General features: G+C 40.6%; 1 protein-coding gene across 4 annotated transcripts in view; it reads right to left on the bottom strand.

Annotated features, from left to right (window-relative positions):
* The window catches only part of NRG1 (neuregulin 1), a 497,547-nt gene extending 476,407 nt beyond the window's left edge, over positions 1-21,140 (bottom strand). For all 4 annotated transcript variants that reach the window (XM_026866199.1, XM_026866198.1, XM_026866197.1 and 1 more), the window contains exon 1: positions 21,083-21,140. In XM_026866199.1, the coding sequence (XP_026722000.1) occupies positions 21,083-21,095 (13 nt within the window). In that variant the 5' untranslated portion in view covers positions 21,096-21,140. The remainder of the gene's footprint in view (positions 1-21,082) is intronic.
* Between the last annotated feature and the right edge of the window lie 1,026 nt (positions 21,141-22,166).

Here is a 22,166-nt window from a genome sequence, read left to right on the forward strand (position 1 = left end):
ACATGTGGTAGTTTCCTACTACTATATCTTGTTGGAAGGCAAGACACATTGCTTTCTTCCCCTTTCTAAAGAACTTGGCCCTCATGTAAGCAAAGGGTTTTTTTTAAAAAAAGTTGCTCTCCACAGCCTTGTAGGGTGAAAACCACTTCTTAGAGAAGATTCATTATGTGTAACCAAGAGCAAGAGAAAGTAATTATTCTCAGGTACCTGGGTCTGTCTGCCTCAAACCCTGCAGCAGAACAAATATAACCTGTCTTTGTAGCTAGTTGTTGGAAGATGAAGAGCCATGAAGAGCCTTCCCCAGGTTTCAGAGGCACAACTGGACTAATCCCAGTTTCCTGGTAGCAGGTAAGCCCATAGGTATAAGCCTGTTCATCATCTTCCTCCAAGTTCACAAAGCACAAAGAGGGACTCCTGGAAGTGAGAACTAAACCGAGCTAGAAAGAGTCAGACTAAAGTCCTGTCCTAGCACAGCCACCTGTGCCTCACTGTCTAGATACCATATCAGGTACAGTTTGATTTGCATCTCTGATAACAACTCAGAGGAATTCTTGGTCTTCTATGAACAGAGCAATGGGGAAAGCCAAACTCTTCCTGAGCATCCTCATTCAATCACCTCCTTCCTTAGCTGAAGATGCAGAAAGTTGTGCATTTATTTTAAATATCTTTTGTGTATATCACTCCATTCCCTTGCCCTTTTTAGCAAAAGCTGCCAAATAGCAACAATGGCCTTTGTTTTCTCTGCTTGAGACTTCACTTCAGCAGCCTTCCTGCTAAATACAATTCCGGTCCATCAGCATCACCTCCACTCAGTTATCAAGAGCCTTGAGAAGCAGCAGGTTACGTTTAAAGATAGGAAACATGTTAGGATAGCAGTCAGTCAGGAGTGAGCTTTGGTGCTTCCAGGAAAACACATGAATAGTGATACTTCATCAATGGTAGGATAGCTATTGATCCAACTTTGACCATGTGGCAGAAACAGTAGGTAGATGTGTAGCATCCATGTTAGTATTCAGACAGATCTGGGAGGGAAAATACATTCTAAATCAACAGTCACCTAACTCCGTGGTGATTATTTGGTACAAAGCAAGGTTCCTACTCCTTTGTGTTCTTTCCAAACAAGGGAAGCAACAGTCTTTGCAAAAGCACAGTGCTTCTTGTATGTTAACTTCTCTTCCACTTTGCACTTTTGAAGCAGCAGGCAGCAATGAGGTCCACTCTTTGTTTATGGGCAGTTTTTCTCTTGTCAGCTGAAGAATTCTGTGGCAGATAACTGTTGAGACTAAAGAGATGCAGAAAAAGCAGCCCTAGCAGGTGAGGAACCTGTGTGTTTAGCTGGTATGTATTCTAGTTCACAAGCTCTCAAAGTACCTGTAGAAAAGACTCTGCCAAACCCACAGACTGAGAGGGACCAGATTAAACAGATCCCCTTTTGTCTTGAGTCTTTCACCCAACTGAAATGGAGTTACTTGAAAAACTGCTTGTTCCCCTTCTGAGGTCACTTTCCCTGAATACTGGAATGATTGGTTTTATTGCTGCCAATACTAATAGACAATGATTTTCAAAGTCCTGTGAATATTTCCTGGAAATGCAAGCACAACCCAAATAAATTTACATAAATATATTTAACTTTGCAGATTGATTGAAAGTGACCCAGATATTCACACTACAAATGCTAACACTTGTAGCCATTGTGGGACAGAAGCCACACTTATGAACTAGTCTAATGAGAAAAGTATTTGTCTAGAAACATAGAATGGTTTGTGTTTGAAGGGACCTTAAAGATCATCTAGTTTCAAATCCCCTGCCATGGGCAGGGACACCTTCCACTAGCCCAGGTTGCTCAAAGCCCCGAACAACCTGGCCTTGAACACTGCCAGGGAGGGGGCAGCCACAGCTTCTCTGGGCAAATTGTTCCAGTGTCTCACCACCCTCATAGTAAAGAATATCTTCCAAATTTCTAATCTAAATCTACCCTCTTTCAGGTTAAAAACATTACCCCTAACCCTATCACTACCTTCCTTTATAAAAAGTCCCTGCCTATCTTTCCTGTAGGCTCTGTTTAAGTACTGGAAGGCCACTAGAAGGTCTCCCTGGCACCTTCTTGTCTCCAGGCTGAACAACCCCAACTCTCTTAGCCTCTCCTCATAGAAGAGGTGCTCCAGTCCCCTGTTCATCTGTGTAGTCCCCCTCTGGACTGTCTTGAGCAGGTCCTCCATGGTACTCCAGGTGTGGTCTCACAAGAGCAGAGGGGGAGAATCACTTCCCTTGACCTGCTGGCCACACTTCTCTGGATGCAGCCCAGGGTACAGTTGGCTTTCTGGGCTGTGAGCACACATTGCTGGCTCACATCCAGCTTTTCATTCACTAGTACCCCTAATTCCTTCTCTGCAGGGCTACACTCAATCCACTCATCGCCCAGCCTGTATTTGTGCTTGGGATTGTCTCAACGCATACACATGACCTTGCAGTTGGCCTTGTTGAACTAAATGAGACTTGCATAAGCCCACCTCTCAAGCCTGTCCAGGTCCCTCTGGATGGCACATCTCTTCCCTCCAGTGTGTTGACCACACCACACAGCTGGGTGTCATCAGCAAGCTTACTGGGGGTGCACTCAATCCCACCATCTGTATCTCCAACGTTAAACAGCACTGGTCTCTATACTGACCCCGAGAAACACCACTCATCACTGGTCTCCACTTGGACATCAAGCCATTGACTGCAACTCTTTGAGTGCAACCATCCAGTCAATTCCTTATCCACCAAGTGGTGCCTCCATCAAACCCATGTCTCACCAATTTAGAGACAAGGATGTGTCGAATTCTTTGCACAAGTCTAGGCACATGATGTCAGTTGCTCTTCCCTTATTCACCAGCACTGTGACCCTGTTGTAGAAGGCCACCAAATTTTTCAGGCATGATTTGCCCTTAGTGAAGCCATGTTGGCTGTTCCTACTCACCTCCTTATTTTCCATGTGCCTTAGCATAGTTTTCAGGAAGATCTGCTCCATGATCTTGCTGGGCACAGTGATGAGACTGGCTGATCTGTAGTTCCTTGGGTCTTCTTTTTTTCCCTTTTTAAAAATGGGTGTTATGTTTCCCCTTTTCCAGTCAGCATGAACTTCACAGGACTGCCATGACTTTTCAGATACGATGGATTGTGGTTTAGCCACTTCATCCACCAGTTCCCTCAGGACCTGCAGACGCATCTCATCAGGTCCCACAGACTTGTGCATCTGCAGATTCCTTAGATGGTCTTGAATCTGATCTTCTCCTACAGTGTTTCTTCATTGTCCCAGTCATCACCATGGCCTTCTGAGTCTTGGGTGGTGTAGCTGGAGCACTTGCTGGAGAAGACTGAGGCAAAAAGTCATTGAGTACCTCAGCCTTCTCTACAACCTGGATAATCAGGCCTTCCATTTCCTTCCAGAGAGAATCCACATTTTTCCTAGTCTTCCTTTTATCACTAACATACCTGCAAAAAAATTTTCTTGTTGACCTTGATGTCACTGGATAGATTCTATCAAGGCTTTGGCTTTCCTAACCTGATCCCTGGCTGCTCACACAGTTTCTTTGTATTGCTCCCAGGCTATCTGTCCTTGCTTCCACCCTCTGTAGGGTTCTTCTTTGTGTTTGAGCTTGTCCAGGATCATTGTTACATTGATACATTGTTCACCCATGTAAGCCTTCTTGCATTTCTGCCTGATTTCCTCTTTGTCAGGATGCAGCACTCCTGAGCTTGGAGGAGGTGATCTCTGAATATTAACCATTTTTATTGGGCCCCTCTTCCCTCCAGGGCTTTATCCCATGCTACTCTGCCAAGCAAATCCCTCAGGAGGCCAGAGTCTGCTCTCCTGAAGTGCAGGGTAGCGAACTTGCTGTGTACCCTCTTTGCTGCCCTAAGGATCTTGAATGCCACCATTCCACGGTCACTGAAGCCAGGGCTGCCCTTGAGCTCCACATTCCTCACCAGCCCCTCATTGTTGGTGAGAACAAGGTCCAGCATAGTCCCTCTCCTCACTGGCTCCTCTATCACTTGCAGAAGGAAGTTATCATCAATGTATTCCAAGAACCTCCTGATTGTGCCCTGCTGTGTTGTCCCTCCAACAGATATCAGGGTGGATAAAGTCCCCCAAGATGACTGGGATTTGTGAACATGAGGCTGCTCCTTTCTGCCTATAGAGGGCCTCATCTTCTTGGTCTTCCTGGTTGGGTGTCCTGTAGCAGACCCCCACTATAATGTCTCCTGTCCCTGCCCTCCCTTTAATCTCGACCCATAAGCTATCAGTCGGCTCCTCATCCACCCCTAGGTGGAGGTCCATGCACTCCAGCTGGTCATTGACATAGAAGGCAGCACCCTGACTGTCTTTCCTAAGGACCCTGTATCCTTCCATTTCAACACTCCAGTCACAGAATTCATGCCACCACATCTCTGTGATGCCAACAAGATTGTAGCCCTGCAGGTATGCACATATGTCTAGTTTCTTGTCTATTCCCCATGCTAAGTGTATTTGCATAGAGGCATTTAATTTGGGCCCCCAGTGAAGCTGACTTACTGACTGCAATTCCTTTGTGCTGCTCTTCAGGTGCTCTCTCGCTGACCTGTGATCCCTCTCCAGGCTCTGGGCATCTATTGCTGGCACTGGCATCAAGCTGGTAGGAGAGGGATGGATTGAGGTTGTCCTCCCCCACATCTACCATATGAAAGAGTAGAAAATAGGTGAAGGCAAAGCAGTGAAAGCAGTGTATTGCACAAAACACCTCCAGCTATAATATCAAAGTGTTACCTAGTGAATACACAATATTTCAAACTGAGAGGGGATCAGGTTCATTCAATTCACAGCTAGTCATTACTGTGTGAGGAATATATACAAAAGAAAACATGAGGATGAGCTCAGTTAGTGAATTATTCCTTGTAAATTATTTATTCAGCTCACAAAATAGCCCCAGTTTTTGCTGCACAAGGAGAAATTTCAAAGTCATCCCAGAAAAGCTGCTTCCTTGGTGGAGACAGAGCTTGTAGTGAGAGGGTATAAAGCAGAGCCTGAGCAGACTGCTTAAGAAACTTTGTGCGAAATGCTGACTTAAGCAAGTCTTGTCATCATCTTCAGAGCCATTGTTTCCCCTCCAGATCAACAGTGATCATAGCTGTCTAATAAACAACTGGTGTTCAGATGCTGCAGGCAATCATGTCAATTTTTATATACGCCTTTTCAAAGCCAAAGCTGACAGCTTCACACAGCTGTGTGTGCATATGTACCCTCTGTGTTACACTAATTCTCTCTGCAAAATATGCTTGCATATCAGAGTCTGATCCTGCAGAGCACTGTGCTATGATTCAATAGAGCATTTAAATGTGTGCTTACATTTGTGCATCCAGCTTGCCAACATGGAGCAGGCATTTAAGTGTTTAGCTGGACCACAGTGAAAAGACCACTGCATTGTAAGATAAGCTCTGACACAACATACATTTTAACTGGCAGAGCAACATGTTTGTGGATAGTTTTGACATAGTTGAAACAAAGCTTTGAAGCATCTTAGGACAAATTAATATAATGGAGTTTGGGTTGAGTTTATTTAAGCAAAAAACAGGAATCATTCCAACAGATGCTTTAGATGATGTGCCAGAAACACATAGTAATGATGACATACATTGTAAGCTTAAAAAAAAAAAAATCAAGCATGATATTCAGTTTTCTCTTTTCAAATATTACTCTCACATCCTAGTCTGCCTGGCTGAAGTTGATGTACCCAATTAGTATAAACAGAATTAAGAAAGGTAGACACTGTTGCTGTAGTCATTATTGTCACTGTTATTCTAAAATAATAAAGCATTTCTTATAACCACAGACCATAAGGAGGAATGCGGCATTGTGTTGATGGATCAGCTTAATAAGAACTCCCGTTTTCCCTTTATTTTAAAGACAAAAAGCTAAAATCAGACTCTTGAAAGCAAACATATGGAAATTCACTGCTTAGGGATAGATGAATAGATCCCACAGCACTGGGCTCTGGGCTCTGCTTCCACAACACTGTTTACAGGAGGAAAGCTTTAGCCAACTTGACAAAATACCCTAAGTCATCATGTTTAATATTTTCTTTAAATCCTTTAGTCCTGAGGTCATGGGCCAAGTATCTAGAGTGAAATAGAGTTGTTTGCAGGTGCTTATTCCTTTGAATTGTACATAGGCAGCAGCCTTTCTCAGCAGAAATAATGCACTAATCTTAGAAATCTCACCTTTCCCTTCTGCTTGTCTTTTTGGAGTCTCTTAAACAAGGAATCAGTTTTAACATCTCTCTGTCTTACTGAGTGCCACAAATTTTAGTCTGTTTGCTTTAATGCATCAGGTGTTACGGGATTACACTAGAATCTCATCTATTTTTTAAAATTAAAACATCTTTAAAACAATCATGAAAACACAGTCTAGGGAAGCTCAAAAGTAGAAGACAGTTACAAATAAATATTTTTATACTGAGTCAGAAAATTTAATTTTTCTTCCTGATAACTAACTCACAATATTTGAACATCTAGGGTTGAGATGTGTGTCAAATAAAAGAATTGCATTTGCCCAAGGAAGTTTGAGTAGCATCTTTAACATGAAACTGAACACAAAGTGTGTCATTGTGGTGGACCTACTGGCCATCATCACAGATAGCAGGGACAGCAGGAAATGTGTCTGCAGGAAAGGTGTCAAAAGCCCTGGTCTTGTTCATGTAGCTTTTCCTGAAGCAAGAACTAAATAGGGCTCTCCTGGTATCTTCCTGCTTCTCATGTGCTCTCAGGGTTTGGGTAGGTGTTTAGATTTTGATGCAATGACTTCAAATATGAAGATTATGAATTCATCTTCTTTTTATGAGGGTTTGCAAAAATTGTCCTGGTCCCAGCATGTTAAAGACTAGTGTAATAAACTATTGTAACTAATTTGCTAAGTTAAGCAAGGTGGGTACTGTAATAAACTATTGTAACTAATATGTTAGGTTGGGCAGGGCGGGTACGATACACTTGAATGATCTGTAAATGTTAAACCATGAAAATGTAAAGTGTGCCATTCGGATTGGAACAATTTAACCCAGAAACCCCACCATAGAGCTGACATGTAACTGCTGTTTGAAGAAAAGCCCCCCCAAAAGGTAAGACCGTGAGGCTTTCAAAAGATCCAATAGGAGAAAAGCGTGCCAAGAGACCAAGGCTTCGAGACTTTCAAAAGACCCCATAGGAGGAGGACACGCACCCCAGCAACCCAAATGATCCAATGGAAAAGAGCAGGACAACTATCTGATGGGAGGAGATTGGTTAAAGACGATGGCACAAGAGTATAAAAAATGCTGGATTTGGAACTCGTGCATTTGGGCAGAATTGCATCTCTCCATGCACCCAGCGCTGCTTTGCCTATTGTTTCCCACCCTAAATCAACTGAACCCAAATAAAACTATATATATTTTTATAAAAATTGGCTTTGTTTGATTATAACAATTTGGTGACCCCGACGCGATCTCAGTCTGCTTTCCTGGACTGTGGCTTCTTGAGGGGCGCCCCACAGATTGTGGCTCGAAAGCAGCAGTCTGCGTCAGTCTCCAGAGATCAACGGACAAAAGAGAAGCAATAGTCAAAGGAATTGGGGCTCCAAAGGGAAAGACTGCAGTATAAAATACCCGTAATTCTGGTGCACGCAGACCCGAATGAAGACGGCAGAGTCGTGAGTATAAGAGATACTGTTCGGTTGGGTGGGATTCAGCTACTTGTGTGTGAGAGTGTGATTGAGACGGAACCTCATTCTGGAACAAAAGTAGTTTCAGAGCCAGGATTTGAGTTCTGAATAGAGTGTGGAGGTCTTCTAACTGCGGTTCCAAACTCCCGTGAGGGATAAGGCTGGTGAAGGACCGAAGCGGATCCTATAGGACTCGTGGGTGAGAGCACAGGTTCTAGGCATACATGGGTGGGTAGAGGATTTAGCCCCCCCACAAGACACTCTTACCGGTAACCAAGGGCGAGAGGAATTGCCTTAGAAAATTCCCAAAGGATACATGGGTGGGCAAGAGATTCAACTCCCTGGATCCAACCCCCTATAAGGGCTGTAGGAGTTGCCACAGTAAAACTCCTAGATGGGTCAAAAGATATCAAAGACCCAGGATGAGAAAAAAAGGAGTAAATTACTGGATATACCACCAGATAGTCCATTAGGCATAATGATTAGAAATTAGAATGAGAGAGGTCCTAGAAGAGGAAAAAGTAAATTAAAATTAGTCCAATATTGTATGGTTGAATGGCCGAAGAAACCTTTAAAACCACGTCTTCTGGCCTACTTTTGGATCTTTTGATTTACAATAATCAAACTTCAATGTGACAGGAAACTAATCCGCACTCTGCAGATCAGTGCTATTCACAATTTGCTTTACAATTAAGATGTATGCTGTTAACAGCAGTGGTGAGAAAGAAGTTTATTACTACTGAGTTCACAAGAAATCTTTGGTCCTATAAAATGCAACAGCATCATGTTATCACAAGTCTTGTTGAATGTAATAACTTGTCTTCTATATGTAGACATTTCTCATTTTTAGGACTATCTTATAACATGCGACTGGTAAAAAAAAATAAAAATTCCTTCCTACTTTTTGTATCCTTCAAAGGTTTCTCTGGAAAACACAGGGAGATTTCCTTGCCAGAAGTGTCTGTTTCATTAACTGATGGTCTCTGAGCTGTACCTTCAACACCAAGTTATGAATTACAATCTGAATAGAAGAGGGTCCAAACTGAACAAAAATATTAAGAAAAATGCCTGCAGGGATGTAGCAACTGCTGAGGAAAAGATTTAGCTACTGCTGTTAATGATTTTCTGCTGCATTGTAACCCAATTTCAAAACTGAGCAGAATTAAACAAAAGGAAACAATAGGTCATATTAAAACACCATATTAAGACAGTTACAGTGGGATAATTAGTTAAACTAACTAGTCACTCATAGGTATTTGCAGCAGGAAAATTGAGTTGCCAAGGAAGATGCTGATGGTGTTTAAAAACTAAGGAAGTGAGAGTCTGTCAGTGTGGGTGTACCCCATTAGAGTTATTGGTGGTTAAAAGATGTCAGGACTGAGGCACACTGATCTAGCACCCCTTTGTTATTTACAAACCATCCTTTCCCTGTCAAAGTTATTAAGGCCCATATAACACAACATGTTTCTTAGACAATGTTAAAGAACTCAGATATACAGACCTAAAAAATTATCACAAGAAAAGTAACGCTGTTAGGAGAAGAAAAACTCAAAAGTTTTTGATGCCAAGGACTTGTATTTCAAAGCTGCAACATTGGTGCTTATTATTAACAAACCAATGCAAAGGAAAGGAATTTGCAGGAAGTCTCTTTTCCATATCTCTGTTTTCTTCATTATTTTTCCACTCAGTAGGATACTTTTGATTAATTCCCCCAAGCAGGACTCAAGACAATGAAAGCATAAGCCTTCTTCCCTCAAAAATGACACTGGACAGCTTTTGTTCTTTTAGCTGTGGGATTCCAAAATACCAGGTTCACTCATCTAAAAATCAGGAGTGCTTCTTGTTTTGTCTTTTTACCACAGACCCTCACACTTCTATTTTCAGTGGGAATACAAATCATTTTGGCTTACAAGCCCCTGCCAAAAGTAATTAGTCCCCTTTCTCTAAGGGTCAGCCATATGGAGCTAGCACCCATATGGTACTGCCAAAGGGACTTATCTTTAGATGCCCCAGCAAGTTTCACTAAAAAAAAAAATCAGTCAGCAAAAAGAACTGCCAGTGCTGGTAGTTCAGTTCCTTGTGCACAGGCACATGCAATACCATTCCCCAGGTGCTCCCCAGCACAATGGCAAAACAGAGCAACTGGCTGAGGTGTAGCAAAGCAAGAGAGCTGCTCTGGGGAGGCGAGGGAAGAGATGCTGGGAATGACTAGCCAACACCACTGCAGATGAAGAAGCCATTTCAGTGCCACAAGGACACATTAATTCCTAGACTTTCTGATGCTCACAATTACAGATGGATGTTCCTCCTTGCTACTTTAGCTATCCTGACAGCACTACAATGCTTTATCCAATGTGAAGCTGGAAGTCACCCTTGAAGCTGAGAATAAGTTCACAGGTAGTGCATCCAGAAGCTAGTTCAGAAGTTTTTTCCTGCCACGAAGATTTATGTCAGTATATGTGCCTTACCATTACAAACAAGAACTTCAGAAAAACAAATGAAAGCAATGCTGTTAATTTTCCTCTTCTAAATGGTAATAACTGACCTGTCAGGAGAACAGGGGGAAGTTGCAGTGCAGAGAAGTGCAATGGCGTATGCTGAGTCCCCAGTTAGCTGGCTCTAACAGGTGGGCCACACTGCTTGTCAGTGAGTTTTCTTCTTTTCCCAGACACTTCACCTCTGCTCTACTGTGTTTGAACTCTAACACCCTGTTTCAAGTGTTTCATGGGCATTTTTTGTCATAATCTGTTTAGGTTCTCTGAGGTGTTTAAGAATTTGAGTTTCTTGCTATGCATTTTGGAAAAAAAAAATAATCTGACTCTTATTAGTTTTTCTTTATGATTCTCTGCATGACTCAAGCCGAAGTACCACTCTCCTTCACCAGACACAACTTCAAGGGGTCCATGAACCACTAAACCTTGAAAGTTCAAGAGAAAAGACCAAATTAATTTTAAGATCCAGCTTGCACCTGGGGAAATGCCCTTGCAGAAGCTGTAACTTCAAAACATAACAACTTCTCTTTATACTGTGGTATCCACACCAACATTGTTCCCACAAGCCCTCCATATTTCATTGGGTTTCAGAATGAATGAAAGAAATGATGACAGCAACAACAGAACAATGGAAGGAACAAATATCACTAGACTTTTCACTGTGAACAAGGCAAAAGAAGATTGACAATCTGGTCACTATTGGGCCATTCACAAAGGGTCTATAGAGACCCTTTATCTCACTCAAGTGTCACTGGGAGAGATATGAGCTAAAGATACACACCATGACAAATTGGAAATGTTAAAAGAAAATCGGGTGTCACATCTCAGTAAATAAATGCTCTGAACACTTCAGAGTGTCTGCCTACTTCTTTTCTTGAGATCATAGCTGGATGAATCATAGAATATTTCAAGCTGCAAATACCCATAAGGATCACTGAGTTGAACTCCCTGCTCCTCACAGGACTACCTAAAACTAAACTATATGACTAAGAGCATCATCCAGACTCTCCTTGAACTCTGACAAGATTAGTGCCATGAACACTTCCCCGGGGAGCCTGTTCCAGTGACCAACCACCCCCACAGTAAAGAACCTTTTCCAGTGTCCAGTCTGAACTTCCCCTGATGCAGCTTCATTCCATTTCCCCGTGTACTGTCACAGGTCATGAAAGAGAGATCAGCACCTCTGCCTCCACTGCTCCCCCTCCAGGAAGTTGCAGACGGAGATGAGGTCTCCCCTCAGCTTTCTCAAAGCTGAACAAACCAAGTGACCTCAGCCCCTCCACCTAAATCTTGCCCTCAAGGCCTTTCACCATCTTGGCCACTCTCCTCCAGACACACTCTTAATAGTTTAATGTCCTTATGTTGAAGTGGCCAACTGCACACAGTACTCAAGGTGGGATCTCATCAGTGCAGTGTAGAGTGGGACAAACACCTCCCTCAACCAGCTAGTTATGCTGTGCTAAACGCATCCCAGGACATGGTTGGCCTGTTCGGCTGCCAGGGCACACTGTTGACTCATATTGAATTTGCCATTAACCCAAACCCCCAAGATCTCTCCACAGGGCTGCTCTCCAGCCTCTTGTCCCCAGGATTACCCCATTCCAGGTAGAGGATCCAACAGTTGCTTTTGTTAGATTTTATGTGGTTGGTGATTGCCCAGGTCTTTAGTCTCTCCAGATCTCCCTGTAAGGCCACTCTACCCTTGAGAGAGTCCACAGCTCCTCCTAGTTTAGTATCATCAGCAAACTTCCACAACACACATTTGATTCTTGTGTCCAGATCATTTATAAAAACATTAAAGACCACTAGCCCTAAAATTGACCCCTGGGAAATCTTCCTTCTTTTCCTTCTTGAAAATTGGGACAACCTTTGCCAGCTTCCAGTCAACTGGGAGCTCTCCAGACTTCCCAAACCATTGAAAAATAATGCAGAGAGGTCCCACAATTACATCAGCCAGTTCTTTCAGTACCCTGAGATTAATTCTATCAGGCCCCATAGATTTATGCACATTCAGCTGGAGCAGTAAGTCTCAAATAAGTTCCAAGTTGGCTGCAAGTTTATCATCACTACAGTAACAGTCATCCAACACAAGGTTCTCAGGGCTCACTATCAGTATTGAAGACATCAAATGTGAAGAAAACATTTAATGTCTGCTTTGACTACGTCCCTTTTATGAGGTGACCAACTTCATCAAGAAACAGACCAATGTTACCTCTGACACTCCCTTTGCTGTTAATATAAATATTTTAAAACTCCCTTTTTGTCATCCTTCACAGTGCTGCCCAGCTTAAACTCTAATCAAGATTTGGCTGCACAGATTTTCTCCCTACAGTGGCAAACAGCATCTAGTCTAAAGATATGCACAGACAGCCTCTGTCTGGTCCCACAAATCTCAGGGCGTATAATAATTGTGGGAGAATCAGAGTGCAAAAAAATGTAACTTTAAATCTTCAAGTGATATCTTTCCCTAATGGAAATATTTATATCATCATTAGCTTGCTGTAGAGATAGTAGACTGAACACCTTGCAGCCCTTGTTTCCAGTCCTTCAGCTGGCTTTGTAGGGATTGCATCGCTATGAAAGTAAAACTAATACACCTTCAAACCCAGGGAGATTCTCATCAACATCTCCAGTATGATCTCTGCTTGCAAATTGTCTGGATATGTGTTGATCATTTTTCTCTTAATTTGAAATTGAATCTCAAATAATTTTAAGAAGCAGACTAATGTACCTGCACATGCAACGGTGACTTAAGTTGACACAGATGATGGTGGCATATTGCAACGGGCCATGATTCAAATTTCATTATGACAATGATAGCACTGCGTAAGTGTTCCCCAATCCAAACTCACCCACGAACATGACCTTAGAGTGAACAGTGAATGAAATTCCAATTACAAATACTTACACACATCTCCATCACCAAAGCAACTTCAAAAAACCAAAGTCCTTTTGGGGACAATGAAAAGACCAAGAGATCATAGCCTGTACACTTCCAGAGAAAAAGAAGGCTTCAGCTTACTAAAGCAAAAGGCCTTTCTGACCTACACTTGAGGAATGAAATGCAATATACTACACTAACACAGGCACTATCCCCAAAGCAAAAAGAACAAACTAAAATATTTTACTCTTCTTAAGAAAAAGACCAAAACTACAGATAAATAATAGAACAACAGCCTGGCAAAATATGAGAAAAAAAGCTAGAATACATATCAGGAAGGTGGACCTAAAATCAATTTGAAAATTGCAACCTGAAAGAAACAAAAATAAATTTTAAAAAAAAGCAATATTGACCTTGAGCTACCAATAATCTGACATATATATAAAGAGAAACTAAGCTCCCCAAACATCTGCCTACATAGTATCTGCCCTAGTTGTCAATAAATATTATTCTTCTGCATAAATAAAAGCTCTACATCTGTTTCTTCTACACCTGCATGTTAATGTTTCAGGAAATGTATCATATTTAATAAAACTGGCATTGTTTGCCTATGTTTTGTCGGTGTTAAGTAACAACCAACAGCTAAACTCTTTTGCATGCAATCTTCTGCATAGTTCTCTGTATGTTACATGGATTGTTTTAATGATCTGCTAGCCAGGTTACTAAACATGATACGGCATTCAGAAAAATAAAATGTCACAAAACTTTGCACTAAATATTGGGGGGAAAAAAGTTGTTTAAAGCTTCAATTTTGACATTGAAAAAAAAAAAAAAAAAGGAAAAAATTTGAAAAGAAATGTACCTCTAAATATCACAGAATCACCTAGGTTGGAAAGGACCCTGGAGATCATGTAGTCCAACCGTTAAATATGGCAATATGCATGATCCTTTCTGTTAGACCCATGCTGAGAAAAACAAAAGTGAAAAGTAGTGGAGATATATAATAATTTTAAAGGTCATCTGCCGTTAAACCACTATGGCAGATTAATTTCTTGAGAGAAACTGTGAAGATAAAAAGCTTTAATTAAGGGAGACAAAAGGTGGTCACATGTTGGAGCACAGTCAGGAGAGCCTTCTTAGTGTCCGGAGTAATGTCTAAAAGTTAGATAGGTTAATTTCAAAGGGCTTTATGAAATCAATACCACAATACAGCAGTCAATAGTTATTCTGTATTATTAATGTAAATATTTAACTTCTTGAAAGATGCAGAAATATCAAATGCCTCTGAACAACAGAGCAAGTTTTAAATAAAGTATTGTCTTCTTCTCAGTATCTTTTTTCTTTAATAAATATCTAGTATAAGTAACTATCTTATAATGTCAGCTAAAGAAAAAATAGCAACTCTGAGTTATGGAATAAATTTCTTCTGAATGCCCAGTAACAGTGAGATTAAAAGATGACACCAGATATTTTTAGCTCAGAAGTCTCCTGGGACCCAGGTTTAGGAAAGCATGTGCAGTTAAGACCGCATTAGACCATGAATATAGCTTCCATACGCATTTAGATCTGAAGGTCAGTGGATCTAATCAGAAGCATTAGTGTTCAGAATCTCTCCTGCCAATAACCATCAGCAATATCAAATCTGCCTGCACCTGGAAAGAGATTATTCATCATTCCATGTCTGGACAACATCTTCAGAACGAAGTACAAAATTAGCCTCCTAGAACAGGAATTGTACATGAAAAGATGTCAGAATTGAAAATCAAAAGCATAGCACTTACAGTTAAAAATCTGAAGAATGTTCAAATTTAATTTGCATTTGTAAATGGACTATTTCTATTCCATTGTCTCCCTTGCTATTCATCTTCTGAGGACATCTCTGAATACAAACCCAACTGAATGTTTCTCTTGACCTTCATAATTTGTCAGTAAAGTAAGACATTTTCACAGACACAGCAGAACAGCCTGTCCTGCCAAGAGAAAATCCCAAATAAATTAAAGGATTGAAAGTCTGGCTCCAAGCCAGAGAAAAACCCCTCATTTACCACAATTGTACAAAAACTCACTCCAGCTTAACAGAGATACTCAACTGCACAGCATCCATCAAACCACCATGTGCTTTTTCTAAATATCAGGAAGAAAGAAGTGTTAAGATACCCTTTTAGGTTTTCTGCGGTTTCTGGTGTTATTGAAGGTATATCTACAATCGCTGAGGGGTGGGGAGGAAGTGGTTTGTGTATCCTACAAGGTCCTCCATAACACAGCAAGTCTTGCTGAAGAAGAGAGTGTAACAAGTCTGGTACTAGGTACTCAGCAGAAAGCTATCTGAATCATACAGTGTGCTGTAGCAGTAAATTACCTGAAAGTCAACATGCTCATAATAACATGGTGGGCAGTCAGTGGACCTGCAGACCATTCCTGGTTTTCACACCTTTAGCAAAAAAACAGGTAGATTTTCAAAGCCACCTAAGAATCACTCACCCTATTTCTCCTACAGCTTCTTAATCGGAAACTGGACAAACCAAAAAGATTCAAACGTCCAGATAGCCATACCCATTCAGCAATTCTGAAGTTCCCAGCAAAAATGTTTGTAAAAGATACCTGAAAAAGCTACGTTTTATCTTCTGTGCTGTGTGTTTAGGATGCATCTTTGTTGTCAAATGTTTTGCTAAGATTTTTGCGTACTTAAATTCTGCCCCAGAATCTCTTGAAATAGGTATTTACCAGCTTGATACCAGTGCCTTAATCCTCAGTAAAAGATCCAGTCACCACTTGGAAGGGTATTACTTTTCTTGTCTAATTCTAGTTTTTGAAAAAATATTAATCACCTGAGAGTTTACAAGTTAGATCCTGTCAAAAATCTTCTCTCCATCTGAAAAATTATTCTTAAATAAACTTCATTGTGTTTTATTTTATTTTGATTTATATCCAAGATGTATAATAAAATGAATCTCAAAAAGACTTGATCATCAACTATAGTAATTTCACAATGTACTCATTAACACTGTAATCTTCAGCTCACTGTTAACAGGAGGGTATCACATCTCTACTAAAGGAAATTTGCATGTTATTAATATTCCATCTTATCTTGAATTCGCTGTTAAAGTATTACAACCCTTTAGGATTCATTTGAAATGTGTACGAAGAGGACCAGAAAATCTGGTTTAAAAGCGTATGCAAAAGAGTACAGACGCATACTGAAACCTTCAACTATGCAATTTACCAGATGTCAAGGGAGAAATATTATTTCAGAATATTCACTGAAAGATCCCAAAGTGCCAAAACACTTTCCAATGCAATTTAGGCTGGACTACAACACTTTAGGGGCTGTTCTGTCAGTGAAAGTCACTGAAAGTTTTGCCACTTCAGTACAGAAACCAAATCTAATGTAGAATTTTGAATACTTCCAAAAAAACTATCAGATATCTGATTTTGCCCAAAATGTTTAGGATCAACTTTTTTATGGTGCTGTGGGTTTCTCACAAAATAGAATTGATGAATCTAACAGAAAACATCATTTAAAACCTCCCTAACCACATGTTGGGCTCAGCAAAACACTTGGATAAGAAGCAGAAGAAAGGTCAGGATTAAGTGTAAACTTGCACCACCTGCAAGGGACTACTGACAACAACCAGCTGTCATAAATAAAGAAATGACCAGTGCTCACAAAATTCTGCTGTTAGACAAGGATGTATGGAGACCAGATCCTCTGAAGGTCCACAAGGCCTCTGCCTGGCTGCTGGCTGAAGCAGCTACGGGAAAGCTTTTGATTTCAACACCACAGATCAAACTGGCACTACAGCACTAACCTTCACCATCTCCAGAAAAGCACTTCTTGAAAATTAGCAATATTGTGATACCACTGTTATTTGCCCACAAGCAGCAGAAATAATACTCACCAGCATATCATGAAATAACGTGTGCTCGACAGCATAATCCTTCTCTACACAGCTTGCTCTCCCTCAGCTCAAAAGCACAGGCAAAAGGTGGCAGTGCAGAAGGACACCGAAAGGGGCCAGCAGAAACTGCAGATGCTTCACTTTTGTACACAAAGTGGAAGAAGCCAGCAGCTTCGAAGATGATGGAAGCAAGATATGCTGCAGAAACCAGAAGTTTTATTTTATACCAACTGTTTGTTCCCAAAATACGCAGTATTGGATTTTTAAGCCCCAGTGCCTTAGAGCAGCTGGTCATAGAACTCAGCATTTATGTTTATAGTGATTTTTTTGTAAATTATTTTGAAGTGCAGTTTTTAAAAAACAATACTGAAAAATTCTAACTGCCAGATGATTCTGTGAAAATTCGTTTGATGGCAGATGATACTCACTGATGGAAGGAATCAAAATGTATTCACTGTCTGGGGTTGGTATTTTTCCTATGGTTATACATCTTCCAATATAGGAGGAGTACAGTAGAATTAACTAGCCTTTTACAGTGACCTGGGCAAACATGAAAGCTGAGAAGAAGAATGCAGTCACTATGTATGTGGCCCGCCTTCACAAGAAAGTCTGGATGTTTTAGACAGCTGTATTAAAGCCTAATTGATTTTCTATTCACCTCTTGTGAATCAAATTCCCTCCCTCTGCTTGGCTCCCAAATACTTTTCCACACAAAGAGAGTGCAAACACATACAGACATACAGATAACTGCTAAAAAACTGACAACTGTTCTTGTCAGAAAGCAGGTGGATTATAAATTACTTTTGACTAAAAAAAAAAAAAAAAAAAAAAAAAAAAAAAAGATGGACTACTATGTAGAGATTAGGGCTTTTTGAACGTCCCTTTTTAAACCTCTGTTTAAAAAGATCAATATTAGGGAAACATTTTCAGAATGTTATAGAACATATATGGTCTAATTTACACTGAAGATAGCAGGTTTTCATTTCTTTAGGAATTTAGCTTGGCTAAATGCCTGAGAGGCCTAGTGTATGCAGAAATGCAGACATGTCTTTGTCAGAGTTTGACATTTTTGGATGTTCCTTATGTCCCTGAAGTGTCTGCTTCTTCCCTGAAAGTGAGAAAAATCCCTCTGAAACACAGAAGTACCAGAGCAATACTTCCCAAATTGTTTCTGACCTACTTGCCAATGATCTCCTGCCTAGACATGTATGATGTGGGGCTGACAAGATTGTACAGTTTCAACTTTCCCTTTTATTTCCCCAGAGCACACACATATTTTTCAAGATAGCACATGGAAGTTTTCCTGAGTCATAAATTGCTATTCAGAAACCTTAGCCTGGACAGTGGTTTTGGAGCAATTTGTGCTATCAGCTGCTACCTTTTCTCAATAGTTACAGGATCATTACAGACAGAGTTAGCTATAAAGCAGTCAGATTTTTTGTCTGCCCTTAACAACAGCTGGTATATTTAGCTGACAGTCTCATTTTGAATCTAAAACTTTAAGTCAGAGTAGACTTTACAATTGTTGAACATTTATAGTTTTAGCCAAAACTTGGTGAAGACATTGTGGAAGTGTGCTTAAAATGTTTATTAGTGAACGCATGCATAAAGTGCTGAATTAAGCACAGAGCTTCAGGAAAGATGCTGGAGATTATTCGTCTATACAGCAACAGATTTGTCTTCCACAGTGTGCTCTATCCGCCAATAAACTGATACACCAGTTTGAACTATTTTAAGATTGAAAGTGCTGGTGTGCATGACTCCCATTTTATTAAGGTAATGACCATGACACATTCTACTTAGACGTGCATCTCGTTGCTAAAGATGAGCTTGGCATGAGAGCAGCAATATACCTATGCTATTCCAAAGCATTACGCAATCATAGAAAAGATATCTATTTGTGGACAGAAGACATCTTTGCAATCAAATAAATTATTACAGCTGCTGCCAGAAGGCAATCAAAACAAATTACTAATAAACACTAGAGTGCAATCCTTATGCAAACTATAGATACACACATGCCTACATATATTAGTGAGGGGAATGGTTTACAGGTTGCCTGAAAATGATTATTCAGTCCACATTTCTTGATTTTCTTTCCTCTGCAAAGACTTAATTCATCCCATTTCATATTGAGATGTATTACGAATTGTATCTTGCAAAGCAGATATTCCGATGTGATTAATCCCCAATACTGTTTTGGAAGAAAGTTATCCATACTCACAATTGTTGCTGCTGCTGGCAACGCACATGGAAGCGCCTGGGCACTGAGACGAGGACATGAGAAAAGCAGAGTCAAGTTCTACTCACCTTCTTCACACTAGTTGTCCCAGTCAAAACATTGAATTGTGTGCATGGAGAAGGGAAGATCATGCAACCCTGTTATTTCTAGAGTGTAAATTGAAACAGTAAACGAACAGTAAATTAATGTGTGTGTGAGGTGGGGGCAAGTTGCACCCTTCTGTTGATGCAAGGTCTGCCACAGCATAGACTCAATGGGTACTAGAGGCAATATCAAAACTTCCATCTGTTTCAAGGGCACAGGACTGGGACCCAGGCAAGCAGGATATGTGACCACACTTTGAAGAAGGCCTTTAGCACCTCAAAAATTTGGCTGTTAGGATGAGTCTCTCTGTCTTAAAAAAGAATAACTGACAGGCAGACTGGGAAGGCTGCAAAACCCAGCCTGCAGAAGCCAGGTAGGCTCACTGCCCTCTGACTTGGCAGACAGAGCTAGTGACAGGCAGCTAAATACCTGCAAACAAAAGGAAAAAAGATAAAACCCCCACAATTAAAGCAGCTGTTGAGGCAGCAACACAGAATAAATCCCGAAAGGGTCACCACGGCAGGGTGCTCTATCGGGATCTATGTCCAGGCCTTCAGCAGTGCACTTATCCCAACAAGAAGTACTATCCAAAAAACACAAATAATTTTGGAGATTTCTAACTGGGGTGATTGGTTTCAGATTTCAAAACCACAAACCTCTTGTAAATATGTAAAAGAACAAGTACTCTGAAAATGTATCTGTCATGCCTTCACACTGCATCTACCTGCTCTACATGGATAGACTTCATATAAATATATATATTGAACACATACAAATACATGGAATCTGTTCCTTCATATATCATAGTCTTAACACAGGATTTATACAGCTTTAAATATGTATATATGAGAATGAAAGAGAAATACCTTCAGTTTATACAGCTTCAATTCAACAAAGCACACAGAGCACATGAACTCTAAATAAGTATTTCCAGATAGTGACACATCTTTTCATTTAAAGACATATATTAATCAATCTTAGCTAGCCTCAAACTGATGTTTACAGCTAAAGCCATCTAAAATGAACTATTGATGGAGTTTATTTTCAGTAGTGCTGGGAGAAGCCACAAACCATAAGTACAAAGGAGAGTCAAATATTTACAGGAGGTTTCAAGTTTGCTCCTTCCCCTGAATTTCAGCGCAGATGTGAAAGTGGCAGTGAAATAATGTTGCTATTCAAAGAGTGAGCTTGCAGTATGTTTAAAGTTTAGGATAAACTTTCCTATTCCTTCCCTATCCACTTGATTAGAAACATCCGTACATCAGAGAGAAATGTGACTCTTTAGACAGGGCTGCTAAGCAGACCAAAATGGTTTAGCACACAAATCCAGGGGCAGGACTGCTACAGAGGAGGCCTGTAACATCCCCCAGAATTGCCTGTGTGCAAGCTACTCAATAAAGACAAAAATAGACTCCTTGGTGCAGGCAAACAGCAAGTCAACTATTTTTAACTTGGGTCTTCAAATGCATTTTTAAGTTGCTTACAGTTAAGAGCAGTCCCTTAAGCATCTACAGGCAGGTGGACTTGATGAATAGGCATGAAAAATACTTTTCCCATGTTCTGCATATCACATGCATATTATATAAAAATAAAATTTAATTTCTCATTAGATTAAATGGATTTTATGAACCCCGGTGAATACTTTTAAACAACTTTTCATTAATACAAACATATTTTGCAAAACAAATTTGTGCCTACATAAATACAATGAAGCTGTTACTAGTTACATTGCTTTGTGACAATATGAAGACATGAAAAAACCGTTAAAGTGACTACCTGTGGTCAACATACAAAACACCCAACCTGGCTTGCCAACTGGTCATATCTTCAACTCTGTAAGGAAATAGCCATCTGTAAAAGTAGCATCCATGACTGCAAAACTGGCCCATTCAAATACAATAGATACTTAACTCCTGCCTATTATAAATGCCGCTTGAAGACAGTAAAACACATTTCAAGAGAGAATGGGGCACTTGTAATAAGATCACCTGGACTGTGCAGCAAGCATGACAGACTACGCATACAGCTATTCTGTCATAGTATACAGCTATCAGAGCTCACTTCAGCCAGCTGTGGGCCAGTGCTTTCCTGGGCCTTCTGCAGCTGCAGCATGTGAAGCATTTTACAGTCCTGCAGAACTTATGGGACAACACAGGGTATGAGCAACAAGTAGCCCTAGGTTGAGTGCCCCACTTTGAGTGTCCCACTTCCTCAGAGTGAGGAAGGCTAGCCGAATGCCAAAAGATGATCTCTGCTGAGGCTTTGTCTCCCAATCAATTGGCTTCTATATAGATGTTTTATATTTCTTCTCATTAGTCACATGAGCAGTCCAGCATAAAAGCACCTTGGATTATTTGCATGATTAATCATGCCAGCAGAACACCTACAAACCTAAGCCATCATGAATGATGACTCTGCCTTCAAAACAGTGGAGAAAATTTACGTCCACAGTGAGGTCTGTTTAAAGACTGCAGTAGCACTAACACGAGCAGAGAAAACAGGGAAGGAAAGGTTATGGATGTGAGGCAGCTCATTAATTTCTTGGATTGCTCCTTTTTTTTTCTCCTCAAGCATCTCAAGAGAAGCAACAAACACCTCAGTGGGCACAGAAGTTACATCTTCTTCAAAATTCAGTCAAGCAAGATGAGCTATTCTAATCTGAGAAACAAATTTATAAATTGGTCTAGTACAACAGACCAAAGTCAACATGCGTGAGATATGACTTACAAGCTGGGACACACCAGCAAGTGAAATACAGATCCCATTGAACCACAGAGGAGCTTGGGTAGGCACCAAAGAGAGTCTCGATTTTATTAGCTGTGACTCCTCTGAACCCAAGATTTTTAGAGACCCATTTAGT

This window comes from Athene cunicularia, assembly GCF_003259725.1.
Source record: "Athene cunicularia isolate RWA chromosome Z unlocalized genomic scaffold, athCun1 chrZ_part2, whole genome shotgun sequence".
Taxonomy (NCBI): Eukaryota; Metazoa; Chordata; class Aves; order Strigiformes; family Strigidae; genus Athene; species Athene cunicularia.